At 36.8% G+C, this 27,448-nt stretch overlaps 1 protein-coding gene across 2 annotated transcripts in view; it reads left to right on the forward strand.

Annotated features, from left to right (window-relative positions):
* The window catches only part of LOC123310534 (GATA zinc finger domain-containing protein 14), a 193,316-nt gene that overhangs the window by 82,504 nt on the left and 83,364 nt on the right, over window positions 1-27,448 (forward strand). For both annotated transcript variants that reach the window (XM_044894044.1, XM_044894039.1), the window contains exon 4: window positions 22,273-22,365. In XM_044894044.1, the coding sequence (XP_044749979.1) occupies window positions 22,273-22,365 (93 nt within the window). The remainder of the gene's footprint in view (window positions 1-22,272; window positions 22,366-27,448) is intronic.

The following is a 27,448-nucleotide window of genomic DNA, read 5'->3' on the forward strand; positions in this document are numbered from 1 at the left end:
GCAAACGGGGGCATTTTCTTTCATTTCCAGGCAGCTTTTCAGCATTGACCATTTTGCCCATAAAGTATTAGGGCTGAATCTAGCTGATAGTCGATTCAATTAGACCAAATATCATTTTGAGTATGTTACGAGAGCTTAGGGAAAAACCCCAATAAAAAACCCTTTCTCCCCGTGAGTGTAGTGGATTGTAAAAGATAAAACTGTTTACAAAATGAGTTGAAGTATTTCATAATGAAGAGCATCTCACACTGCTTGATTGAACAAGAAAATCCAGAGAGTCTCCTCCAAGTAACACGAAAATTTTAAATGAAATGGAAAATAAAACAAAAGCAGAAAGATGTGAGATAATAATAAATTAATCTCTATATCAGATTGGACTTAAATTCACAAATCAATTCGAAAAAGGTTCGAAAACTGCATGAATAGCTTAGTTACAAGCAAGACTTCAATATAACAAGATTTCCCCCAGCATTGCACTCATTATAGGAACTCGGTAATCACTTCTTGTTTCCCCAGACAACACCATTGCAGTACGTTTCATAATCTGGGAATCAGCTCTCAGCCCTTAGTGGTCATTGTCCTAATGAGATAGAATTACAGGATGATTGTCGTTTGGACTGTGGCTTGTCCAGGAGAAATAGATACTCGGCCCGGTTGTACACCGGAATTGAATAGGTTCTACGCTGTGGAAGGAGGAATTGAATTGTTTTACAACTGCGTTATACGATATTCAACGACCCATTTCAGTGATAATGGACTACTTGATGAATGGTTACTGGTAAAGGGTTCAAATGATGTTTTTCGTGGAATAGTTGAGGGAATTTGTTTCAGTAGGCTACACTTGATTACATTGGGACGTTTTTAGGTGTATCTGTTGTAAGATGTTGCAATCAAGATGAAAACTTCGAGATAAGATTGAATTTGATCGGTGTGCTTTAGTGAATTTGGAATTCATCTAGGTTTATGGTCCTTTTTCGTGGATATCGTTGTATATGAATATTTCAATGAAGTTCTTATTTGTTTAGATGATTTCAATTCTTAAATTGATGTGTTCGATACTTGATGGCTATCTACCAACCTGCAGAGGTTGTTAGTGAAGCACTCGCAGTGGTTAAGTAATTCAGCCAAGGAAAATCATGTACAGGGTGGGCAAAATTCGATGGGATTGAATGGCAGTTCTGTAACCCTAAGATCAAGGGAAAATCATATCCCTCTATCCTTCATTTTCTTTTGTTTTCAAGTTATAAGTGAAAACTCATTTTTCGGCTTTGAATTGGTGTTATATTCTATAGACACTTTTTCAATGTGAAATGCAGTGGCGTAGTGCCGTCTCTATCCAAATCAAGAAATTCATAAAAAAAAATAATTGTTGATGTGACAACTTTGAGCGATACCAAAAATTGAAGCATAATTTAGCTTCTTTCTAAAAAGCGAATTAATTATTTGTAATTAGAAATACAAAGTGTTTTTTTTACCCTGAACACTTTAAATGAAGATTAATGAGTCCGGCCCTGGAATAATGGAATAATTGATATATTTCTAACTGCACCTTAGCATGTGTCAATAACCTCCTAAGTTTCAATAATATCCGTCAATAAGTTTGGATTTTATGATGGTCTAAATATTTCCATGAAGTTGGAAAATCACCCTGTAGCTTTCTAGGTAAATCCAGAAATTAATTTTTTATAGTCAATCCGTAATCAGCTAGTCCAACTCTATCTCTGGTATACGTATGTACAGTTACTCCCCGGACACCCAGTATATCCTCGTATGTATGAAAATTCACAGAGTTTATATTTTTTTACGTTTCCTTCGTTCCTAAAGTTCATCTCAGGAAATAATGAACCAAAAGGAAGAAAACCGTGCAGCATATGAACAGTTGGCAGACAGCAAACACATCTCACTCTAGGTCGGTGCTGGAAAACTGGTATTTTCTCATTATTTTCCCCGTCTCGAAATTATTGCCATAATCGCACACCGCTCCTCTCTAAATTAAAGTCCCGAAACAATCTTCCCACGATTCTTCGTGCGGACTGAAAAGAAATAAACATCCCTCCGATGCCTCTAAATAGCCCGAAACGTTTGATAATTCTGCCAGAATGCACTGCTTGAGCGAATTCTTTCAAGTCGCGTTAGGGGTCGCGTCGACGAGGCGAAAATGAATTGCGCCCCATTTTATGAAGAGCCAGGAAATACGCGATGCTTGTTCCTCCACGTGGAATACCTCCTTCGAACGGTTCGGGATTTATACGATTTTTTTCATCTCTGCTCCCTTCTTGGGTTGGTTTCCGGGAAAAACAAAAAAAATCGCGTTGCCAACAGATGGAATGAAATCTTTTTCATTCAATAGGTTCCTATCAAGGTATGTGACGTGTATATTGTCTTCTATAGGGTGTTCGAAGAATTTCAGAGGAATGATTCCTTGTTCAAAAACGTGGAAAGGATACAGGGACCTTGTGAGAGAAGAGAGGGTAGCATACTTCTCCAAAAAAGACTCACAGATCTACAGGTTGAGTCTTTAACTCGTACAAATAATTTAACAGTAGGCAATATAAATTCTCGTTCCCAAAAATTTTACTTGCTGTACAATTCTGGGTGAAGGAACCAATGAAACTCTTTGTTCTAAAGCGACGTTTCGATGAATTTTATCATCTTCTTCAGGCTGAAAATTACAATAAAATATTTGTTAATTAAATAAACACAACATGGCAAAGTATAAATAAAAAGACAGATTCACAACAATAATATCAATAAAAAGAAAATATAGACCTTATTACTGTTCTACTACATATCTAAAGGATATTTACCTAATCAATTTTAATACTGATCATGCATCTTTAAGTCAATGCTACTTGCATTGCATAATAAGGTTGTCAGCCAACTGATAAGAGATTGTGTCTGGTTCACGATCTTTCAGTTTCAATTGTATGCTTGACAAATCAAAGATTGTATATCATCGATGTTGCCTCCCTATACACTGTTGGTTGTTTATTTTGATGTTATTTTAAATAATGAAAAGTTTAACGAGGCTGAATTCATCAGCTGTCAATTGTTCTTAGGTAAATATCCTTTAGATATGTAGTAGAACAGTTATAAGGTCTATATTTTCTTTTTATTGATATTATTGTTGTAAATCTGTCTATTTATTGATACTTCGCCATGTTGTGTTTATTTTATTAACAAATATTTATTGTAATTTTTAGCCTGAAGAAGATGATAAAATTCATCGAAACGTCGCTTTAGAACATAGAGTTTTATTGGTTCCTTTACACAGAATTGTACAGCAAATTTAACAGTAGATTCTTGAATCAAGAGAAACACTTTTTTTTTCAACCATTTTTTCCGAATCGTGTTTCAGTTTTCTCATTATGACCATTACGTACCATAAAAATACCAAAAATTCAAAGAACCCAACTCTTGAAACTAAGTTGGACGCTATCTAATGAATATTTGAACTTTTTGTAAAATTGAAGTATTCTTCATATTTTCTCGTATAATGAACCGTTAACGAGTAATTTGATATTGAAAAATTGAAAAGTATTTGTGAATTTTGAAAAATTAGGTACTTGGACTGATCACGACTCTGTTTAAAAGATCCACAGATAGGTAGTGTCACAGATTTAGCTAGATATCATCCACGTCTTTCAGTTTTCTCAGACTGTCTTGCAGCGCGCTAGTTGTATAACAATTGAGATCCAAGTAACGAGCGGACACATACTGAGGATGCAAGACATAAGACTCCCCAAAATAGCTCTGTATGGCGAATTCACAGAGAGAGCTCGGAAACAAGGAGGCCAGTATAAGCGGTTTAAGGATACACTACATCAATCCCTAAAATCAGTTAATGCCAATCATAACTGGGAACAACTAGCATTAGACAGATCACAGTGGAGGTCTTTGGTCCACAGTTATAATGTAGACTCGAGAAGAATACAGCAGCGGCCAGATCTGGTTGGTGACTATCTATGCCCGGAGTATAGAAGGATCTGTAGGTAACGGTTGGATCTCTTCAGTCACAGGAGGGCACACAGTCGCAAGTAGCCCTAAGAAACTAGGGTTTGATAGCACCGATTTTTTTTCTCAATCTTTTTGTAGGTTTATTCTCGGTAAGGCGATACAGCAATGATGATGAATGATGATATTCGATTGGTCTGTTTCCAACACTTGACATCACCCACGTCTTCCAGTTTTTTCATTATGACCATCACGTACCATAAAAATACCAAAAATTCGAAGAATTCAACTCTTGAAACTATGCTGGAAGCTATCTAATGAACATTTCAACATTTTGTGAAATAAAATTATTCCTCATATTTTCTCGTATAATGCGCCGTTTTCGAGTGATTTGATGTTCAAAGAATAAAAAGTATCTACGAAATTTGAAAAATTGGATACTTTGGCTGAATACAACTCTGTTTGAAAGATCCACAGATATGTAGTGTCACAGATTTTGCTAGTTATACTGAAGGTAATTTGGTTTTTCTAGGGGTGGCACACAGCTCATCACAGTAGTTGAATATCATATTGAAGTGTATATATGTATGTACAGGGTGGGCAAAATTCCATGGGATTGAATGGCAGCTCTGTAACCGTAAGAGCTGGGGAAAAATGGATGGCACCACTGTATTCTTCATGAAAAAGTGCAGGAAACATTTGTTTTTCGAAATCACTGATACTTAACGGAATAGAGGCATCAATTCAAAGCCGAAAAATGAAAAATGAGTTTTCACATGAAACTTTAAAACAAAAGAAGATAGGGGGATACGGTTTTGGCCATTACCCATTTTTTGATATTCAGGGTCGGAAACGTGCCATCCATTTTTCCCTAACTCTTTGAGTTACAAAGCTGCAAAAATGGCTATATCTTTTTATCAGGGCCGAATCGGAAAATATGGTTAAGGAAAAAAGTGTGTCTTTTGACTTCAAAAATCCACTGTTGAAATATTTGTACGAGTCGAAGAAACACCCTGTATACATAAGGATTGAAATCTGGTGTACTTTTCCCAGAAAACTCTTGTTCCAAATTTTACTTCTCTCAGGAAATCCTTCAGAATTTGTTCGTGAAGCACGAACTTCCCCTATTCATCAAGGAACGATCCTGACGCCGCTACAATAAGCCAGAGACAAGCCTTTCGCGGCGGGGCCCCACGGGGGGCCCCGCGAAGAAAGAAACCGTCAAACCGCGAAAGCCGAACCGCATAAATCACGCCAACTTGTCATAATTTTCGTTCCGCATACTTTACAAAACCAATTTAAATTCCCTGTGGGCTATCGCCGACAAAACCGACCATTATTTCATGTATAATAAGCCCCGGTAAATAGCTTTCGCGGTCTCCGAAGCCCCCTCTCACTTCCGAAGTACAAGAAGCAATCTACACCCCGAGACTCAAGAATCCGATATCATTGGGGATCTCGCACCCCCCTCGAGTCTGGAGCCTCCATTTACTGTCGGAGATGCGGAGAGCATACATTTTATCGATGCTCTTTCATTATATCCGGTTCTGGGGTAGGTTGAACGACTTTCCTAGTCGATTCCGCGTTAAATTTCGGTCGTTTTATCTCGTCTTGTTAGATGAGGAATTTGATATCAAGAGACGGTCGGGCACACGTGATAACGCAGAAATTATATCCCAGTTTTGAATCATTATTTTTCGCTGTGAGGAATCAGGAATCTTGGGAGAATCTTTTGAAACCAGACCTACTGAATAATTTTACCGAAAATCGCGAATGGCATACAGGGTTGACCAGATCTTAACAAAAATATTTTAACCACGTCAAAAATAGATCCTAGTTTATCATATAAACATATGTCGAAAAATGCTTCTTCTCCGAAATTCAGAAAAAAAATTGTTTTTTATTAATAACTTTTACACTGCTTGAAATATATCTTTGAAATTTAAGACATAGGTTTTAGGAATCAAGGAGCACTTTTTGCATGAAATAATTTTTTTTATTCCACCAGTGGTGTCTATACTATATCGAGACTAAAGCTTTTTAGACGACAAAAAATTATACACCACTGGTTTTTTCAACAATAAAAATTACTTTTAAAATCATTGTTTAATTCGAAGCAATTTGGGTCTCCTGACTTTTTCATGTACGAGGCACCGTTTCCAAGTAAAAAAATCACATTCTCATGCATGAAGAAAACGCTAAAATAAACGAAACGTGTAATCAGAAAAAAGTAAGCGTTAACAGCCCTACTCAAATACGAATTTGAAGAAGATGATCGTAGTATGAACCATTTTGCTGAACACATAATTGTAACACCCTGTATCTCGGAGAAGAAGCATTTCTCGACATGTTTTCATTACACATCAGGGCTTATTTGGGTGTATTTGAAGGTGAGGTATTTTTTCAACAGAAGGTAGAACTGGTCAAAATGAAGCGTTTCACCAAAAATCACCTATACAAAACTTTCAAATTGACAAAGTTGAAAAAAAAAATCGAAAATGATTACTGAAATAGATCCTAATACGACCCCAGACCGTTTATTAACTGAATTATCGAAAAGCAGTGGAAAAAACTTAACTCCTGATTCGACCATGTGGTTTTGTTTAGGATATTGGCTCGTTCGATATTTATGTGGTAATAAAAATGAAAACTTAGGATTGCCGAATTATTTTTTAGGAACTTACACGATTTTATGAAATGGCTCATTTCAATACCAACTGACAGAAGAGAATTAGAACACAAGTGTAAAAAATAGAATGATACTGCAAAATCTCACCGATATAATTCGTCTAAATTATTCACGAATTTTTTCAATATGGGCATCACAATCCTCCTGTTCGAACTTTCCAACAATCGTCATAAAAATGGAATGAAATAGGGAAACATCATAGCACTCTTTCAACAAAACTGACATAAGCACTTTCAAGAAAGTGCCATTATTTCCTTCATTTTTTTTCACCCTATAATGCACGATACAACAATTATGATTCTCTCAAAAGTGACCTGATGCATCTAATTCGATGAACTTGGTACTGAATTATTCATTGTCCAGCCATTTGTTTATGTTTTGTTTCGTATTTGCGATGCCGGAGTCACCTTCCACAGTCCCGCACTTGAATTCAATGAAATTTTGTCGAATCAACTAGGGGTTGATCTCAGCCATCTTGGATATTTTATATAGACAGTTTTTGGTTAACAAATTATTTTGATGAGTTCTACCTTCAGTAAAAAAAAACCTAGCCTCACCTTCGAAAACCTTGATTATTAGTGCGACTAAGATTTTCGTCACTCCATACGTAAAATTATTCCCATCTTTGAAAACACCCTGTAAGCGAAAAAGCCCATCAGATGTGCGATTTCAGCTTTCGCACGCACGTGAAAGCCGAAATTTATGTGCCCCCTGAAAAATTAATTTGGCTGTGGCCGCTGAAACAACTGCCGGAATTGGCTCTGAACATAATTCAATATTCTATGGTCGTGTCGGATCGTGCTTTCAGAGTGTTATGTGAAGGCGTTTACTGACGGCGTTTAATTTGAATATCATTTGGTAATTATGCAAAATTTCCCACCGCACGCGTTCCTATTTTGAAACGTTTCTGGCCGAACCTCATAAATAGTCTTTTTTGAAGACAACAAAGCAGCTAGAATTATGGTTTAATTTGATAATCTTACCTATTTGTAATTCAGTTTTGTAACAAAATTGTATGTTTACTCCATTCACATTTATTTTAGCAGTCGGTTGGCCATGAAATAATTTTCTCAAGATTTTGCAACTAGAATGTCATAACGCCGTTGCCACAACTAATATCAATTTTTATTACTACTATTTAGAATTCAGGTCCTCTCATTCAAATGGTTATACCCTGATATTCTAAAATCCGCAATACGTCAGACGGTAGCGAACATATTCAATGTAAGAGAATTTATATAATGTTTCATCTGAATCTAAACGATTTATATTTCAGCTGAATATTTCCACAATCAGAAAGATTGTGAATGAAGAGGATGACAAAGAATTTCCTTCTAGTGGGAGACCCAAAAAATTGGTGGCATTTGAGAATTTTATGTTTGAGTGAATTCATGCGAAAAGTTCACTATAGGATTTTCGATGAATGTCCTCGTAGAATAAGTTCCCAAAAATTGATTTTTCTCTTTTTCATTTGACTTGGCCTATACATTGTAAATATCAAGGTACCAATAAATATCTAATTATTATTATTATATCTATATTAAGATGAACAGCCACAAATACGCGTCAGTTGTCTTGTTAATTGTTTATTCATGAGAAATTTTTGTTCAAAGGTGAAGTTCCACCACTGCATCATATGCATTTAATCTTCGGTTTAATATTTTTGAAATCTACAACTGATGTAACGTATTCAAATTTCAGCCAAAGAAGATAAAGAACATTAGCCTTCCTCAAGCTAGTGCATATTATGATATTATACTGATCTCTTGTATTTTCCATGCAAATAACTGGATTTGGTATGCCTTTAATCAGTTTGTATAAACTTTTACGTAGAACGGGCAACATAGCGTTGATTCAAAATCCAAAAATGTTTTGACAAGCGTCATAACCCCACATTTTCGTAGTATACAAAGTGAAATGTGTCAAATTCCCATGACCAACCGAGTGCCAAAATAAAAGTGAATGGAGTATACATTAGTATACAATTAGCTTTATACCTTCTTGGAGACTTTGAGCAGACTTCACTACGCAAACAAGTCTTCACAGAGATCTCTCGATTCTTTTTTAAATAGATAAAATATTAAAAAATATCTTCTGGAAATTTCATGGACCTCAGTGGAACCCTTTGGTCTTGACGAATTTTTAAGTGACACCATATTTTTCGGAGATCAACTTTCGACAAGCGTATCTCCAAGAAGAATGATCGTAGATCTGAATGTGATACATAATCCCATTAAAAAAATCTACTCTTTTAGGTCTCATATTGCATTTCACATAAGAATATATTTTTATGCTATAGTTGGCACTTGAATGACAGCACGGAGAAATCCTCACATATGCTTACACTATATGGCCTCTTTGTGGAACTACATAACACTTCGGATATCAGCATCCTCCATGTGGAATTACCTACATGCTGATAAAGATAATAAACCGAATAATGAACCCTTGCTAAAGTTCCCGGAGAAATAAATTCCAATTCCGAAAGCGAGCTCGTTGTAATCCCCGGAGAAACTAAGATTCTAGAGACGTCTTAATTATCTTAATCTTGGAAGTGACTCGAATGTAATGCAACAAGCGAATAACTGATTCACGACTTTGGAAAACGCCCAGAAGTTTAGGAACTATTCGCGCTGCTACTAATAATAAATACCGTTCTTGGAAATTTGAAATATAGCAACGATATCACAGCTACCTAGGTTGCAAATTGCCGGATGCGCTGAGTTTCCGGGCAATAATTTGAATCCTCAATAGTGAATCAATCAATCTACTGAACCGACAGAGTTGACATGCAGAACGTTTGTTAACGTGTTAATTATGAGCTAGTGGAGACCAGTTCCGTGAAAATGAAAAAAGAGGACAATTCATTGCAGTGCAACGCAACCAAAAAACAGTGAATAAGTCACAAATATACCTACACAGTATAAGTGGCTCCAGATAAGGTTCGAGACTCCATTCAGTTTCAATGGTGAAAATTGTAATTGGAAATGATAAAGCTATTGGGAGCACAAGTTAGCCCAACCTAACCTTCCTTATTAAGAGTGAAATTAGTTAAGCCTGTTTTACAGAAAATGGTTGACTATTAGTTATGCCTCAAAGTGGTAGCTTACTTAGGTTGTTCCTGGTAGGTTAGATATCAGTTCATCTCGCTTCGAATTTCATCCAAAAACATTGATTCTACCATATTTGATGTGTTAGATTATGTGTTAACTTTCATTTCAGTGCTGAATCTCGTTACCGAGAATAAATCTACAAAAATACTAAAATACCGCACTATTGGTGCGATCAAACTTTTAATTTCTTAGGGCTACTTGCGACTGTGTGCCCTCCTGTGACTGAAGAGACCCAACTGTTACCTACAGATCCTTCTATACTCCGGGCATGGATAGTCACCAACCAGATCTGGCCGCCGCTGTATTCTCCTCGAGTCTCCATTATAACTGTGGACCAAAGACCTCCACTGTGATCTGTCTAACGCTAGTTATTCCCAGTTATGATTGGCATTAACTGATTTTAGGCTTAATCCTTAAACCGCTCATACTGGCCTCCTGGTTTCCGAGCTCCCTCTGTGAATTCGCCATACAGAGCTATTTTGGGGAGTCTTGTGTCTTGCATCCTCAGAATGTGGCCGCTCCATCAGAGTCGGGCTCTCGTTACTTGAGTCTCAATTGTTGTACAACTCGCGCGCTGCAAGATTTCTGCATTCGAAACTTTGTGGAACCATCTGATGTGCATTATTTATCTTAGATGACGTTGTTCAAGCTGTTTAATATGTCGCCAGCAGGGCGTCCAGCTTTCGCTTCCGTAAAGAAGCGTTGGGAGGACCACTGCTGTGTCATATAGAAATACCGTTTATGGTCAAAAAAGTTCTGCCTTTGCAAATCCTCCAACATGACGTCCCTCAAATTCTTATATCTTATTTTGCTTTAGACTTATAATAAAAATAGGAAATATATGATATTGAAAAAGTTTATATCTTCTTTATTTCACGAACGATTCCCATGAAATTTTGAAAACAGATTATTCGATTTTGACAAAATGAAGTGAAGGTAGCTAGTGACATCGAATTCGTCACCACGCTGTATATATCCTGCGAATTGAATTGAAACCTAACCCAAGATTAACAACATGACTCCGAAACCGAACACTCAAGATTTACCCAACAATTAATCTAGCACCTTCTCCCGTTCTCCCCGAAAAAATCCCGCCTTAGAAAAATGACCCACATCCCCTAAAAAACTACCCTACCATAACTTTCTCTTTTTCCGAGGCGTCTGACTTGATACTTTCTCGCCGCGATGATAGATGGAGACCTGTAATAACGGTCATTTGTTACTTTCGTGTTTCATGAAGCAATGAATCACTGACAACACCCCATTCAATTTCATTTGTTAACGGCCCGGGCGACTTGATACGCCGGATTATTTTCTGCGGGTCCTGCCGCGCCAGGACGACAGCAGGACGAAAAGATGAAGGTCTCGAGATGGGACCTGTTGTACGTTCGATTAACGCTCGGAGAAATGAGGAATGCCAGCTTTTTCAGACTCTGGCGTTTCTCTTTCGTTCAGGATCATTTGAACGCGCAAAAATCTTGTATTGTTCAACTGATTGGACCTTTTTTATTTCGAATCAAACACGAGTCTTTGACTTATACAAATGCACTGCGCAAAAAAATTAACGCACATTCTTAAAATCTCAATTTTAATGAAAGTTAACTCTACATTGACTTTATAACTTATTTTTTATGTTCCCTCGGGAAGGTTTTGAACGAAACAAGACACATTAAATGGAAGAAAAATTCAGGATTACACCGAATCTTATGTGGAAGAAGAGAAATGAACAATTTTCAAAATACTGAAATGCTGATATCAGTGATTTACTACTTGGTATTTCCACCCCTTGCGTTAATTACAGCTCGGCAACGACGGTTCATACTCAAAATTAGTGATCTTAAAATGTTCTGATCTAATCCTTCCCAGATTTCTACGAGTTGGATTCCTAAGTCATTAAGAGTAGCTGGATGATTTTCTGAACTTCTCGGCCTTCTATTGAGGTTGTCCCAAACCTGCTCAATCGGATTGAGATCTGGACTTCTTGCTGGCCATTCCATTCGAGAGACTTCAACCTCTTCAAGGTACTTCTGAACGATGCGCGCACGATGGGGTCTGGCATTATCATCCATAAAAATGAAATTTTCACCAATGTATGGGGCAAATGGCATTACATGCTCTTCAAGAATGTTCCTTATATACTTATCAGCATTCATAGCTCCATTATCAACGACCACTAGGTCTGTGCGAGCAGGCAAAGATATTCCACCCCATACCATAATCGATCCTCCCCCGAAACCAGTAGTATTCAGGAAATTGCACTGAGCATATCTTTCATGTGGACGTCTGTATACAAGGAAACGTCGATCACAATGGTAGAGGCAGAATCAAGACTCATCTGTGAAGAGAACTCTTTCCCAATCGGCCTCTTCCCAATGGATATGCTCTCCCGCAAAATCCAAACGCGCCCTTCGATGGGCTGGGGTAAGAGCTGGGCCTCTTGCCGCGACACGAGGCCTTAAATCATATTTTCTGAGGCGATTTCTTATTGTCTGAGTGCTAATTTGCACCTCATGAGTTTGCTCAAGCTGAATTTGAAGGAGGCGAGCGGTTGCAAACCGTTGTCTCAACGAAGAAACTCTCAAGTAACGTTCTTGAATAGCAGTTGTTACCCGTGGTCAACCCTGTCCTGGTCTTCGGATATTCATACCTGTCTCCCTGAATCGCTGCAACATTCTGGACACACTTGTATGGGAAACTCCAAACCTTTCTGCAATTCTTCTGTATGTCCACCCTTCTCACGCAAAACTGCCGCTTGGGCACATTCCTCTTGGGTCAAATTGCGTGTTTCGCGTTGCATAGCGATCGAGTGTAGAAAATCAAACGAAAGAAAAACTATTGATCACTAGAATTGATCGAGAACAACCGATTTCAGAATGGAGCCAATACATTCAAAATCTAGTAATATCATCTTTTTTTATTCCTGCTGGGAAAAAACATCTGTATTGAAGAAAACCGTTGAAAGTGGTAGCATATGCATGCATAATTCTGATAAAAATAAATATCATTGAGAACACCTTCAGTTGTAGAATAAATTTGAGATTTCCATAATGTGCGTTAATTTTTTTACGCAGTGTAATTTAACAGTAGATTCTTGAGGTTGAAAAAAACACTTTTTTCTATAACACTTTTTCCGATTCGGCCCTGATTAAAAGATATAGCCATTTTGAGTTTCCATCGTTAGCTTCTGCAAGAACTTCTAATCAGGTCGGTTGACCTATATCGCTTATAATTGAACAAACCTATCGGAAATCGCGAGCCATTCCGAAGCGTCCAATTCCAGTCCCGACATAATAGAAAATAACGAGGAAATACGGATTATAAAAAGGGAAAAAACGAAAGTACAACATTCTCGATTTTCGATGCCAAATCACGGGCATAAACATCGGCCGAATGGGTTAGATCTAGACTTTGCCGACGTTAGTTGTCCATAATAAGTGCATATTATGAGTATGATGCTATGCGACGCGTCTCTATGCCAGGGATATTACAGAACGAAGGTCTGCTGCAATTTGTATGGGTAGGAAGAATTTGCTTATGAATTGGGTGTAGTTCCGCAGTCAGTAGCCGTTGTTTAGACATTCGGCCATATTTCGTCTGTTTGTTCACAAATACTCGATTATTGAGCTGATAGGATATGTCTACCTCTTTTGTGACGTATTTTATGGTCAAATATCCGGTGAAACCCAGGGAAACTATTATTTTGGAAGCAAAATTGCAGATTTCAGTTATATGGCAACGTCGTGTAATGCTATGATAAAAAAAGGAAACTCTGCATTCAATAATTCTACTTTCCCATATATCAATAACAATTTTTCTCGAAAATACGAGCTATATTCGAACAATGCTCCTCGAATTTTCATCAAAATCATCGCATCATCGACACAAATTAATATTCAAAGCGCACCCTGTATACCCGTGCAAAATTTCTGCACAATCCTTGATCAGCGAGATGCTGGAATCGTTGGTCTGGAATACACATAATTTACAGACCCAATCCTTTGATTGCTAACTTCTTATCCAAACGCAAAAATTCCAATGAGCATCTGAACTTTCTTCACACTCGTGTATGCTTTCCACATTATTCTCGTGGAGTTGAACTTCAGACTGCGGTCTTCTGAACGTGGCATAGGCTAGCTGGTTATGATCGACGGGTATTGTCTTATTGCAATTCGAATCACGGTATATACGAGGATGTATTGATGTCTAGTTTGCCTAGATCAGTTCCATGCTTAAAAAAAATATTGCGTTACCATAGCAACGAACAATAACTCATTAGAAGTGTCAGTGTGAAGTTTGAGGTCAGAAAGTGAACCAGAGTTACGCAATTGATTAAAAGAAAGAAGATGTCCACCGAAATTAGGCAAATCGAAAAATTGGAAGATTTTTCAACAAGTACCTGTGTCTAAAAGGGTTAAGAGGTAAGCAGATTAACGAAGATAGGCTTAATACACTTGGTGATCAATGTCCTTCGTATGCGACCGTGAAAAATTTGACTGCAAGCTTCAAAAAGAGGTAAATTTTCCATTGAAGATGATGACCGATCGGGAAGGCCAGTTTCTGTGTCAGTCCCCGAAAATATCGATGCAGTTCATAACACGATTTTATCAGACCGTCGAATTGGGCTAAAACGGATATCTGAAGCACTGAATATTTCATAAGAACGCGTTCATCATATAGTTCACGTCAATTTGGACATGAGAAAAATTGCTGCAAAATGGATCCCCAAATGTCTGAATGTTGACCAAAAGCGTACAAGGGTAGAAGCATCGCGTTCGATCTGTGCTCGATTTGAATAAGATGTAGACTTCTTGAACCAAATTGTTACTATGGATGAGACTTGGGTTCATTTCTACGATTCAAAAACAAAGCAACAATCGATGGAATGGCGACACTCTGGTTTTCCAAGACTTAAGAAGTTTCGTGTCCAAAAATTTGCTTGAAAAGTTCTTGCTTCAGTTTTTTGGGATTGCCATGGAGTATTCATGATTGATTTTTTCGATAAGGGTAGAACAATAACCGGAGATTACTATTCGGCATCACTGACCACTCTATGGGAAAAAATTAAAGAGTAAAGACGCGGAAAGCTATCCAAAGGTGTTTTGTTTCTGCAGGACAACGCCCCTGCACACAAATCTCATGTTACCAAGCAAAAAATTCGTGATTTAGGGTATGAATTTCACCCCCCTTATTCACCTGATTTGTTTGCTACTCCAGAACAGTTGACGTAAATTCAGCTGAATTTGACAGATCCACTGACGAGCAAACAAGTGTTGATTAGGTCAGGTTAGGTTAGGTTAGGTTAGGTAACCTAACGAGCATACAAGTGTTGGTTAGGTTCTTGTTTTTGCGAGTCTATAAATCCTTATGATATAAAAGAAACTGGCTTCTATTGACAATATTTACTGCTAAACTGTAAAGCTTTGTGATCATAAATGTCACAGATGATTTGTTTTTCCTTTGAGTGACGTGAATCCGAAATGTTTTTATTGAAATTCGTCTCTGAACTGATCGGTTCATCATTCACGTCAGACATAAAAGAGCGAAACTTAAAGGGCTAAATGGAATCACGAGAAACATGCATCTTCAATACCTCTATCTAGAAGCAGATTTTTATATTCAATTCAGGTAACGTCTGTCGATTCAACTTATCAGAAGACGTGCTCAGATGTATATTGTTTCGATAAGGTTGTTTTTCCATTGTCTTCCACCGCTTCGCTATTACAGTGTTCGATATCATTTCAGTCCATTTGGCGAGGCCTTGCCTCTGTAATATATCCGTAATAAGTTTTCCCCTCGGAAAGTGATACCCCTTTTGATTTATTGGATCGCGTGACTGCCGGTGAGCTTCCAAATGAAAAACGGCACCAAAAAAGCAAGACATTCTCACCTGAATTGGAGCATACTGACAGGAACTTTGGAACGGTAAAGAGCCTTTATCTATTAGGATATATTTTATTTTAACTGGCTTATTGTTGAGGTAATCATAAATCAATAATTGAAAAAATCTCCATTACCTAAAAAAAAAGGGATTTATGATAATTCAATAAAGAATTCTTGATAACTTTACGCCCAAGTAATGGGTTTATGCAAAGATTATAGAGTAGAAAGATAGGAAACGCCCTCATATCGCTAGTACTAAAAACCGACTACATTTTGCCCAGTAAAACACATTGGACAACGAGATGGCGCTGAAAACGTATTATCAATACAGAAAAACTGTTTAAATAACAGTTTTCTGTTTTATAATTGAGGGGCGCGAAATTCGAATTCTATTCCTTGTATTGAATTTCAATATTGACCTTGTTGAGACCAGAAAACAAACATCCTGAGCGACAAAACAAATGGATGGTTTTGTTTTGTGACCAGGATGTCTGAACATTGTTTGGAATCGATTGGTATCAATGAAACACGCTGTGTTGGATGTGATAAATTTTTATTTGCAATCTATAAAAAATTTACAAAAATTTGAAATTATGGACAACGAATAGAGCTTTGACTGGGACACAAGAGTATATGGTTATCTGCTAGAGGTACGTCAAAGGTGTTTATTCTTTGGAAACGTTTTGAATTAATAAACTGAGTTGAATTCGTACGATTTATAACAGAAATTAATAAGAACCAATATTCAATTTACCGTCATAGGATACACATTTCCGTTACTTAAATATTATTTACAAAATTTTCAGAACCGCAATTGAAAAAACCTTACAGAGGTATACAAGACCTGTATTCAAGCCCGTCAGTATAATTTCTTCATGCTTTTTTATGGTTTCTTCATGGTATGGTCTCTTTATGACACAATACCTATACAATTTGATTGACGAATGAACAAAACACTCATAGAAGGTTTCATAAAACTTTGACTTTCCAAACAACAATTTGACAGTCACCCGATTCCCAAATCGAAATCCATAAAACTTTTGCATTTCTGAATATATTGAAGGCAATTGAGAATCTTTGAATGGACGTATAAAAGTCATAATTTCCCCTAAATGGGCCTTTCATGCAAGGGATGCTTCCCGCGCACAACAATTCACGTGAATGAACAGTTCTCAATTGAATTTAAGTAAAATGTTCATTGTACATGGTGTAGTCAGTAGTGTTTGCAGGTCTTTACGCCCTGAAAATTTTATCCACTTCGTAGTACTGAAAATAAAAATCAATGAATGACCGAGTCACATGTTACCAGTTTTATTCGATCCGCAGTTCTTCACCATACAATAATTTTCGAACGATATTTTGAGGTTTTTACCAAGAAATTAAACAAAAATTTCAATAATCAGCAACTAGAACAACAAAACAACTAGAACAACAAAACAACTAGAACAACATTCAAAACCTCTTTGATCAGATTGAACATCTGAAATCTCAGAAATTTCATATGTTTCTGTAGGTAAATGTACCTCGAATTGATATTTTAACAAGTCTTAGGGCCTTAAAAACACATTCGAGACACAGGTGGCGCTCACATCACTTCAGTCGCTTCGCTTCCTATCTTTCTACTCTATAATCTTTGGGTTTCATGCTCAAAAATTACAAAATTTAATGCGAATCGTTTTTTCGTTCAAAAATAAATAGCATACATTCCAAACGAACCTTACAGGATCGAATTAAATCCCCAACTTCCATCCAATTTCTTCCTTCCATCGATTAAACAATCACCCCGCGTCATTTGACTGATGAATTTAATTTCGACTGCCAAGCGAACAAAGTGCCGGTCTTAGAATAAGGCGAAAAAGGAGAAAAGTGCGTGGAATTTCAAGTGGCTCCGATCCCTCCCTTACACTATCAGTTTTTTGGGGAGGCTGGGGATCCATCACCGTACCCCGAACGATTCTGTTCGAGGGAAAGACGTTAAAATTCAATTATGCCCACTTCAATTCGAGGATACGCGAATCTGATGAGGGTGAATTCATGTCGGATACTGAATACGTCAATTTTTGTTTTTTAAAGCAGCTCTAGATTCTTATTTTATTACAGAATGGAGCTCTTGTTTAGCTATTAGCTCAGGCATACCAAGTAGTGACTGAATAAATCATTTAATCAAGTTGTGATGTCGTACAAATTTATACTGTATCAGATTTTGTTGGAAAATCTATAAAATTCAAATACTTAAGCGATGCCTGCGTCCTGTATAAAATATTTCTGCATTTTGGTTGACGACTTTCATTGTCGCCCTGCAGACTCTTAGAGTTCACTCACTGTCCCCACTCATAATCTTTTTAATGCATTCAGATCTGAATCAAGACAGTATCAGTTTGCATAAGGGGGTGTATTTTGATGTACCCATCTTCATTAGGGCTCAAAGATTAGCGTAAATCACTTATGTACCCATTTTGTTACACTATAATAAAGCTAATATATAATATATAGCTAATATAACTAACTATATAAAGCTAATTGTATACTAATGTATACTCCATTCACTTTTATTTGAGCAGTCGGTTGGCCATGGAAATTTAACACATTTCACTCTGTATAGTACGAAAATGTGGGGTTATGACGCTTGTCGAAACATTTTTGGGTTTTAAATCAACGCTATGTTGCCCGTTCTACGTAAAAGTTTCTGTTATTACGTATTTTATCACAATGTTGAATCTCTTCTGAAAATATGTGAGGAATATAACACATAACAAGTTTATACAAAATGGTTGAAGGCATTCCAAATGCAGTTATTTGCATGGAAAATACAAGAGATCAGTATAATATCATAATATGCATTAGCTTGAAGAGAGTTAATGTTCGTTGTCTTCTTTGGCTAAAGTTTGAATACGTTACATCAGTTGTAGGTTTCAAAAATATTAACCTGAAGATGAAATGCATATGATGCAGTGGTTGGGAATGGGTATCTCTCGAAGAAATTACAGATAAATGCAAGAATTTTAAATTCTTCAACAAAAATCATCTTGCATCAATATAAAAATTGGAATTAAAGGAAGTTTCAATCAAGATGAACTTCACCTTCGAACAAAAATTTCACATGAATAAACAATTAGCAGGACAACTGGCGCGTATTTGTGGCTGTTCATCTTAATGCATTGAGATAATAATAATAATTAGGTATTTATTGGTACCTTAAGACATTTACGATGTATAGGACAAGTCAAATGAAAAATGGAAAAATCAATTTTCGGGAACTTATTCTACGATGACATTAATCGAAAAGCCTGTAGTAAACTTTTCGCATTATTTCACTCAAAAATAAAATTCTCAAATGCCACCACTTTTTTGAGTCTCCCAATAGAAGGAAATTCTTTGTTATTCTCTTCATTCACAATCTTTCTGATTGTGGAAATATTCAGCAGGAGTATAAGTCGTTAAGATTCAGATGAAACATTATATAAATTCTCTTACATTGAATATGGTCACTACCGTCTGACTTATTGTGGATTTTATAATATCAGGGTAAAACTATTTGAATTTGCGGACCTGAATTCTAAATAGCACTTCCTGAAACCCTGTCTCTTTTTTCAATCACTTTCGGCATTTTCGTAATGCAAATTGATGTTAGTTGTGGCAACGGCGTTATGACATTAACGACATTTCATGAGTGCCAACCTTACTCCGTTCCAGTTACAAAAACTCTAGAAAGTTATTTCATGGCCAACCGACTGCTAAAACAAATGTGAATGGAGTATAGTTAATCAAATATTACAAACACCCCTCAAGGGGCAAGCCTAGATCTATTGAATTCCAGAACAGAATGTTCCATAAATTTTTCCACGTGAAAACATTTCATAATCTATTGTCATCTTCCCTCACAATAGTTCACTTCTGAAACCTCATTTAATGAACCTTCATTACGAGAACTCTCAATAAAAGTAAGGCTTATCTCCAGCGAAAAATAGCTCTCTGTTGACAGCTTTCAATAAAGTAGGTTCAGTTAAAATCTCAATCCATTCCCACAGATACAAAAATCTGCAGGTAATTACTTCTCAGATTGTTAGTTTGAGAGTGTTTTCCTTCGTGCAAGTTGAACATTGTCTGCGTCTAATTACTTCTCTACTATATCCTGTTTTCCTTCGAGAATCGATACATTCGGTGTGTAACTATTGGAGGATCCCAAATGAAATCTCATTTACTTGCTAGCTCCAGAATTCATTCACTCTTCGATTTCTTCGGCTTTGATCTTGCTAACGACGAGTTTGAAAGAGGTTATAACAACATAATGATCCGCTGGAAGCCAATCTCAGTTTGTATCCTGCTTTGTTCCACGGAAATATGGATATCTCATGGGTGAATTGCATCGCAATCTATTGATTTATTGAAGGAGAAGACTTTTCTTGTTGGAGTTGAATGATGCTGGATACTAAAATTCTTTCCAATTACAGTATTCCTTGTTTTCTTCCGTCTCCCCAGTTTTTTCCTCCAAATAGTGAAGCTTTCAGCTTGTCCGATAGATAGTTCGGAAGTGAATTACCAAATGCACTTAAAAATTTAACGATGAATCCAATTTTATTCCCTGACATTACATTGCATGATATTATCATTAAAAGTGATCATATTTTTGTGAAATATTCAAATAAAAACAGGATACTTAACTTGACCTATTTCCAAATACTTCGAAATCATTTAGTTTGACCTCAAACATTTCAAAAGTCTCTCGACAATATCAATTTTTGTTTTATTGTTAGCACACAGTCAAATTCTACATTAATATTTCTTTTCCTCTCTGGTATTCACTGAATTGTTCATAATAAAAGTCGCAATATACCTACCCGTACATTTTGGGTACAAAGCATTTTCCAGCGCAATTATATCTACCTATTCTCCAGATAGCTATATCGCATTCAGAATTTAATTCTGTGGTATAACTGCATAATGGAAATTAGATTTCAAACAGAATTATACATGGATGCCTATTATGCGCCCAGATTAGTGCGGTTTCATATTTCCAGTCTCTTTTTCACTTATGTGCTTCAGAAGCTCGGGGAAAACCCACAGAATGGGGTTAAATGAAAACCTCTGGATTATTTAGTCGACTACATCTTTCTTGTTTCAGAATGGCCCATTATAGGCCTTGGTGAGGTATTCTATGAACAATGCACATAGAAAAATGCTTAACGATTTGGGATTTCTGATAAAGAATATTTGGGAATGATTAGTACATCTAGATACCACCACTTCTAGCTCATTCTTTCTGTTTTTCCAAAGCATTCACTAACCTTATTCAAAAAAGATCTTGAATGGGCAAATTAAATGAAATTTAATTGAATAGATCATCGAATACGAGGATGTATTGATATCTAGTTTTTGCGTTACCATAGCAACGAAGAATAACTCATACGAAGTGTCAGTGTGAAGTTTGAGAGGTCAAAAAAGGGGTTACGTAATAAATTAAAAGAAAGAAGATGTCCACCGAAATTTAAAAATAGAAAATTTGGAGTATCGAGCCATCATTTAGTACCTGTATGTAAAAGGGTTAAGAATCAAGCAGATTTACGAAGATATGTTTCGTGATAAATATCCTTCGTATGCGACCGTGAAAAATTAGACTGCAAGCTTCAAAAGAGGTAAATTTTTCATTGAAGATAATGACCGATCGGAAAGGTCAGTTTCTGTGTCAGTCCCCGAAAATATCGATGCAGTTCATGACATGATTTTATCAGACCGTCGAATTGGGCTGAAACGGATATCTGAAGCACTTAATATTTCATACGAACGCGTTCATCATATAGTTCACGTCAATTTGGACATGAGAAAAATTGCTGCAAAATGGATCCCCAAATGTTTGAATGTTGACCAAAAGCTTGCAAGGGTAGAAGCATCGCGTTCGATCTGTGCTCGATCTGTGCTTCGATTTGAAAACGATTTAGACTTCTTTAACCGAATTGTTACTATGGATGAGACTTGGGTCCTTTCTACGATCCAGAAATAAAGCAACAATCGATGGAATGCTACACTCTGGTTCTCCAAGACCTAAGAAGTTTCGTGTCCAAAAATCTGCTGTAAAAGTTCTTGCTTCAGTTTTTTTGGGATTGCCATGGAGTAATTATGATTGATTTTTTGGATAGGGGTAGAACAATAACCGGAGATTACTATTCGACATTACTGACCACTCTACGGAAAACAATTAAAGAGAAAAGACGAGGAAAGCTATCCAAAGGTGTGTTGTTTTTGCAGGACAACGCCCCTGCACACAAATCTCATGTTGCCATGCAAGAAATTCGTGATTTAGGGTTTGGATTACTAGAACGCCCCCCTTATCCACCAGATTTGGCTCCATCCGACTATCATCTCTTTCCTCAACTGAAAAAAAGTTAAAAAAGTCGTAAATTTTCATCCAGCGAGGAGGTAATAAAAGCTGTGGAGGTCTGGTTTACAGAGCAAGAAGAAACATTCTTTTTGAAAGACGTTCCAGGTTCGCTGTAATAAATGTATACAATCAAGAGGAGAATATGTTGAGTAATAAAATATATTGACATTGAAATTTTGTTTGGTTCTATAGTAGGTTAAGAATTTTTCAATCTATCCTCGTATAATATTAATTAACCCAATATTTATCATTTTTTCCAGGTGCTGCTGCAGCATCTCGTCTCTACGTAGATGCTATCAGCAAACTGGCCCGTCAAGCTCAACAAGGGACATGGGGTGGTTCTTCAGATATCGGTAAGTTGAACTTAACTAATTCGTTGAACTCTTCATTTCTCTACACTCAAAATTCGGGAACTTCCATGACTAACATCCATATTCAATTAGTTGCGATTAAAAAAGTTCCAGAGGATGTCCGCCATCCCTCTCTGATCTCCTCCACGAAAACTACCCTCTAAAATAAAGAGCGTACCTCGACAGGGGGCAGACTTCATTTCTCCCAAATCACCTCAGACTTCCGATGAATAAAAATCAAATTTGCCGTCGCGACTGGTAGGGAGAGACACGAGGCTAATTCCGGTAGATTTGAGGGATGGTGGAGTGTGGGGAAGAGGTTCGACGATTTCCTGTTGGAAATTTCCTATCCTGATTATGCCGAATGAAAAAATTGGGAAGATTATGATTGAGATGGCTAAGGATATTACTCGTTAGCTGAAATTGCGGATATTCGTTGTTGAGTAAAAGAAATTTGGTATTATTTCAGTCGAGTGCAGATTTCAGATCCAGGAGTGCACTGGAGAAAAAACTTTTCTTCTTTAGTAAAAATTTCACCTATGGGTGAGAAAATTTTAAATTGTTTTTTAGGTGCAATCTAAACAAGAGCTGCTAAAACAAATTCTTTATGAGAGACCCACAGTATTTCACAGTCTCTGTTTAATCTGCCATACTGAATCATAGCCCTGGTTTGATTATCACTTGTACAGTGGTTCGGACGAACTAGCAGGATATGGCTTTTACCATCTCTTTTCTGGAAAAAAAAGTTGAAACGTATGTTTCTACTGGAGGCACGTTCTCATCGATGAGGAACTTTTATGAGGTGCTGTTCCTGATGCCTAGCACCTAGAAAGGTCTGAAAGGATTTATCACATTTCCAGGCTCTTTATTTATCTATTTCAGTGAGACGTTGGAGTGGATTTCTCTGTTTATGGTCTTGCACCCTTTGCTATAACATTCTGAACATATCAAAAGGAGATTTCGAGTAGAAAATTCGGTTAGTCTTTAAAACATTGGATGAAATAACGATGCTTTATGTCTGTATGTTTCTAGCTCTATTATGGCATTTTTCCTCCCTTCTTGGGTACACTGAAAAGCATAACAAATAAAACAGGATGCCTAGTATCCGAGGTCCTCGATATTTGTTGGAAGTGGTGAAGATTTTGTCGTGCGGTTTTGAACAAATCCCAAGTGCAGAGATGTTGAAACTGATTATTGAATCTAAGCCTTTTTAATTGCCAGAACTCCTTCATGTAAAATACCTCTTGTAGTAGATAACCCATCAAATTTATCACATTCTCGAGGGTGGCATAAAGGAATTAACTCAGGCCCACTAATTCGTAATCTCAAAATGAACCCTCCCAGATAAAAACTGACCTATTTCGTATTCTTCATGAAAATGTTCGAAGTGTTTTTAAGTTCTGAAGATTCAAAGCGGAAAATTCATCATCCATTATGCATATTTATACGAACAATAAGGTCTGAAGACTAACGTGGATTCGGAGCTTATATCAATATCTTATATTCCACACCGTTTGCTACCAATTTGCTGCCTCACTGCCGTCTCCAACCTGTCTTCTAATTGCTTCAATAAGATTATGACAAGGCACCCAACTTGGATTTGGGGGTGCGCCTGTAATAGTTTGAAAATCGCGTGAATCCATATAATTAGAGGGTGGTAATAGAGAATACAGATACAGTAAGAAAAAATGTGGATCTGTTCTTTTGAATTTGATGATAAATTTTTGAATTAGGTCCTACATACAGGGTATTTTCAAAGGAGAGGCTGTTTTTTTGAACGAATCATCAAAATAACTGCCAATTCACAATGATGTTAGTGGTAATGGTAATGTTAAAAGTGAGCTACGATGTTAACGCTTAAATAATAATAAATTCAAGAAATATTTATCATTATCATTAACATTACGCTTGACATTAACATTGATGTGAACAGTATCGTAGTAGCTCTATTATTTATTATTATTTAAGCGTTTACATTGTAGCTCACCGTTAACATCACCATAACCATTAACATTATTGTGAATTGGCAGTAAGTCGTTCAACCAAAAATTGTCTATATAAAATATCGAAGATGGCTGTGACCCAACCCCTAGAAGTTCATTGAATTTCAAGTACGGGACTGTGGAAGGTGACTCTGGCATCGCAAAAACGAAATAAAACATAAACAAATGGCTGCACAATGAATGATTCATTACCAAGTTCATTGGATTAGATGCATCAGGTCACTTTTGAGAGAATCACAATTGTTTTATCGTGCAATTTAGGTGAAATATAAATGTAGAAAATCAAGGCAGTTTCTTGAAAGTGCTTATGTTAGTTATGTTGAAAAAGTGCTATAATGTTACCCTATTTCATCCCATTTTTACGACGACTGTTTGAATGTTCGAACTAGAAGATTGTGATGCCTACTGTGGAAAAAATTCGTGAATAATTTAGACGAATTTTATTTATGGGTGAAAGTATTACATATTCTTTTTTTTACACTTTTGTCCTCAATCTCTTCTGTCAGTTGGTATCGAAATCCAAATCAAAATTTTTATTCAGCATATCTCAGACGTAAGTGTCCGAAAAGAAAACTGAATAATATTCTTTGGTATTCACTATTAGAAATGGTTTAACTCACGCATTCGCCATTTTGTACAAGATCCTTCTCATTTTCTAAAACGACAGGATTTTATTCATCGATGAAGAATAACTCTAAAACTTCAGGAATAAAAGCACTGGGAAATCGAAAGGTTTGAGGAATTTTCACGCAATGCACAGAAATCTTTCTAAACTTCTGATACAAATGTGTACGAAAATTTTCTAGAGGATTTTGTCATCAAAAATTGGGGTGGTAAGAAAACCAAACTCCTTTATTTTAGTTCTGGCTTTTCATCTTAGTATACTGGTCATATTAATTCAATATACATCTGCACTTGTTATAGTGAAATTCAGAATATGTATGTCGACAATTTTGTATTAATAAACGTTTTGATTGTGAAGGAATTATTGAAGGTATGATTCTTTTTTCAACAACGAACTAATGATTTCAATATAATCCTCTTCCCTTGAGGATTTAAGACCAAGAAAAACTTGGGTGTTTCACCACACATTACAGTATTTTCCCTTCTCGTCAAATCATCCCCCATACATCCCCAAATGTCATCTTACGTCACCGCCGAAACTAATAACGCGAGAAAATCCAAACTTTCCCCCTTATAGACCTTCTTACACCTAAGCAAAAATGTCCGTCCCCTTTAAACCCTATATAAATGACCCGGAATTTTAGGAGCTCGACATTTGAGGCGAGGCACGTGAGGAATGGCACAAATCACCCCTTGCCCCCTCCGCGAGGGGTCGCGAAGAATGTGCATTAATGTAGCCAGGAGCGCCGAATCATGTTAGCACGTTTGCAGCGCGGGAGAGAAATTTAATCCGACCCTGCGCGTCTGTTCTCCGACGAATTCGGAAAAATGAATGTGAGATATTTGAATTACGAGTGGTCCGTGACATTCTTCGGACGTCTAGGATGTTGGGGGACCATTGTCGTGCTTCTTTCCAGCCTTTTGTTCGACATAATTTCTCTTCTCGCTATCACACAATCAGCATTTTTTTTTCGAATGAGTTTTTATGAATTTTTCTTTTGGTTCAATTCCACGTGCTTCATACAGGGTATATTCATCGAAAAGAATAATTTTATTATAACTCTATTATAGTCCATTCAAGAATGATTGACATTCCAGTAGGACTGTGGAGAGTAGAGAAAATGAGAACGATTGATGCTTGTAGACCACAGATTTTTATGTGCCTCAAATCATGTACCAGTAGTCAATTCATTTTTTATCCAATAGATGTTTTAGGGTCGCTAGACGGGAATAATTGAATCAATTGGCTGAATTTTGAAGCAGTGTTGACAGATTATATGATTATTCAACAAATTCTGCGTTTTTCGAAAATTGCAAATTTCAATCTGCGATATTTCCTGTTATATCCGTCTGATCGAATTGGGATTTCCGGTTATATGATAAGCGATAGCTAGGCTTTCACCCTAGTACAAAAACTCGATTTCGAAACTTCGATTTTTCGGTTCGAAAATGAGCCAGGGGTTAGACTCCCCTAAAATGACCTATTTGCTATTCTGTCTGAACATCAGATGGTTCTATTAGTGTCCTTGAATATGAAGTGCATTGAAGTTGTTTGAAAGATTCTAGAAAACCAAACAGTTGATGATTCAATAGAGAATTGCACTCCAGAGAGCTCTTCGGAGTCAACTCGAAAATGAAAAGTGGAAAAACAAAAAAATTATTTTCTCCTAAACAGTGCTAGGTACATATTTGGAAATTTCGTAGGAAAATATTGATTTTCGAACACTCTGAATCTATTTCAAGCAGTTTCGTGAACCTTTCTCCTTTCGTGTAGATTTTCATCTTCGAAATAGCATTTTTCAAAAATTGCAAATTTCACTTGAGAATTCGTCAAGAGCGAACGGTTTCGCAGAAAGATGGGGTCAGCTAAAACTTCCTCAAGACCGAACGGTTGTGCCGAGATGGATGAAATTCTCAGGTTCATTACTAGAAAAGTTGCTCTTTCAGAATATGTATCACATTCAGATCTACGATAATTTTACTGGAAGATAAGCGACTCTAAAGATGACCTTTGAAAATTTCCAAAAAGATGGGGTCAGTTAAAACTTCGTCAAGACCGAACGGTTGTGCCGAGATGGATATAATTCTCAGGTTTATTACTAGAAGAGTTGCTCTTTCAGAATATGTATCACATTCAGATCTACGATAATTTTCCTGAAATATAATCCACTCTAAAAATGATCTTTGAAAATTTCCAAAAAGATAAGGTCAGTTAAAACTTCCTCAAGACCGAACGGTTGTGCCGAGATGGATTTAATTCTCAAGTTTATTACTATGAGAGTTGCTCTTTCAGAATATGTATCACATTCAAATCTAAGATGATTTTCCTGAAAGATACGCGACTCAAAAGTTGACCTTCAGGGGGGGTCAGTTGAAATTTCCTCAAGAACGAACGGTTGCGACGAGATGGATGAAATCTCGAAATTTATCACAAGAAGAGTTGCTCTTTCAGAATATGC

The sequence above is a fragment of the Coccinella septempunctata genome, chromosome 1 (assembly GCF_907165205.1).
Source record: "Coccinella septempunctata chromosome 1, icCocSept1.1, whole genome shotgun sequence".
In the NCBI taxonomy this organism is placed as follows: domain Eukaryota; kingdom Metazoa; phylum Arthropoda; class Insecta; order Coleoptera; family Coccinellidae; genus Coccinella; species Coccinella septempunctata.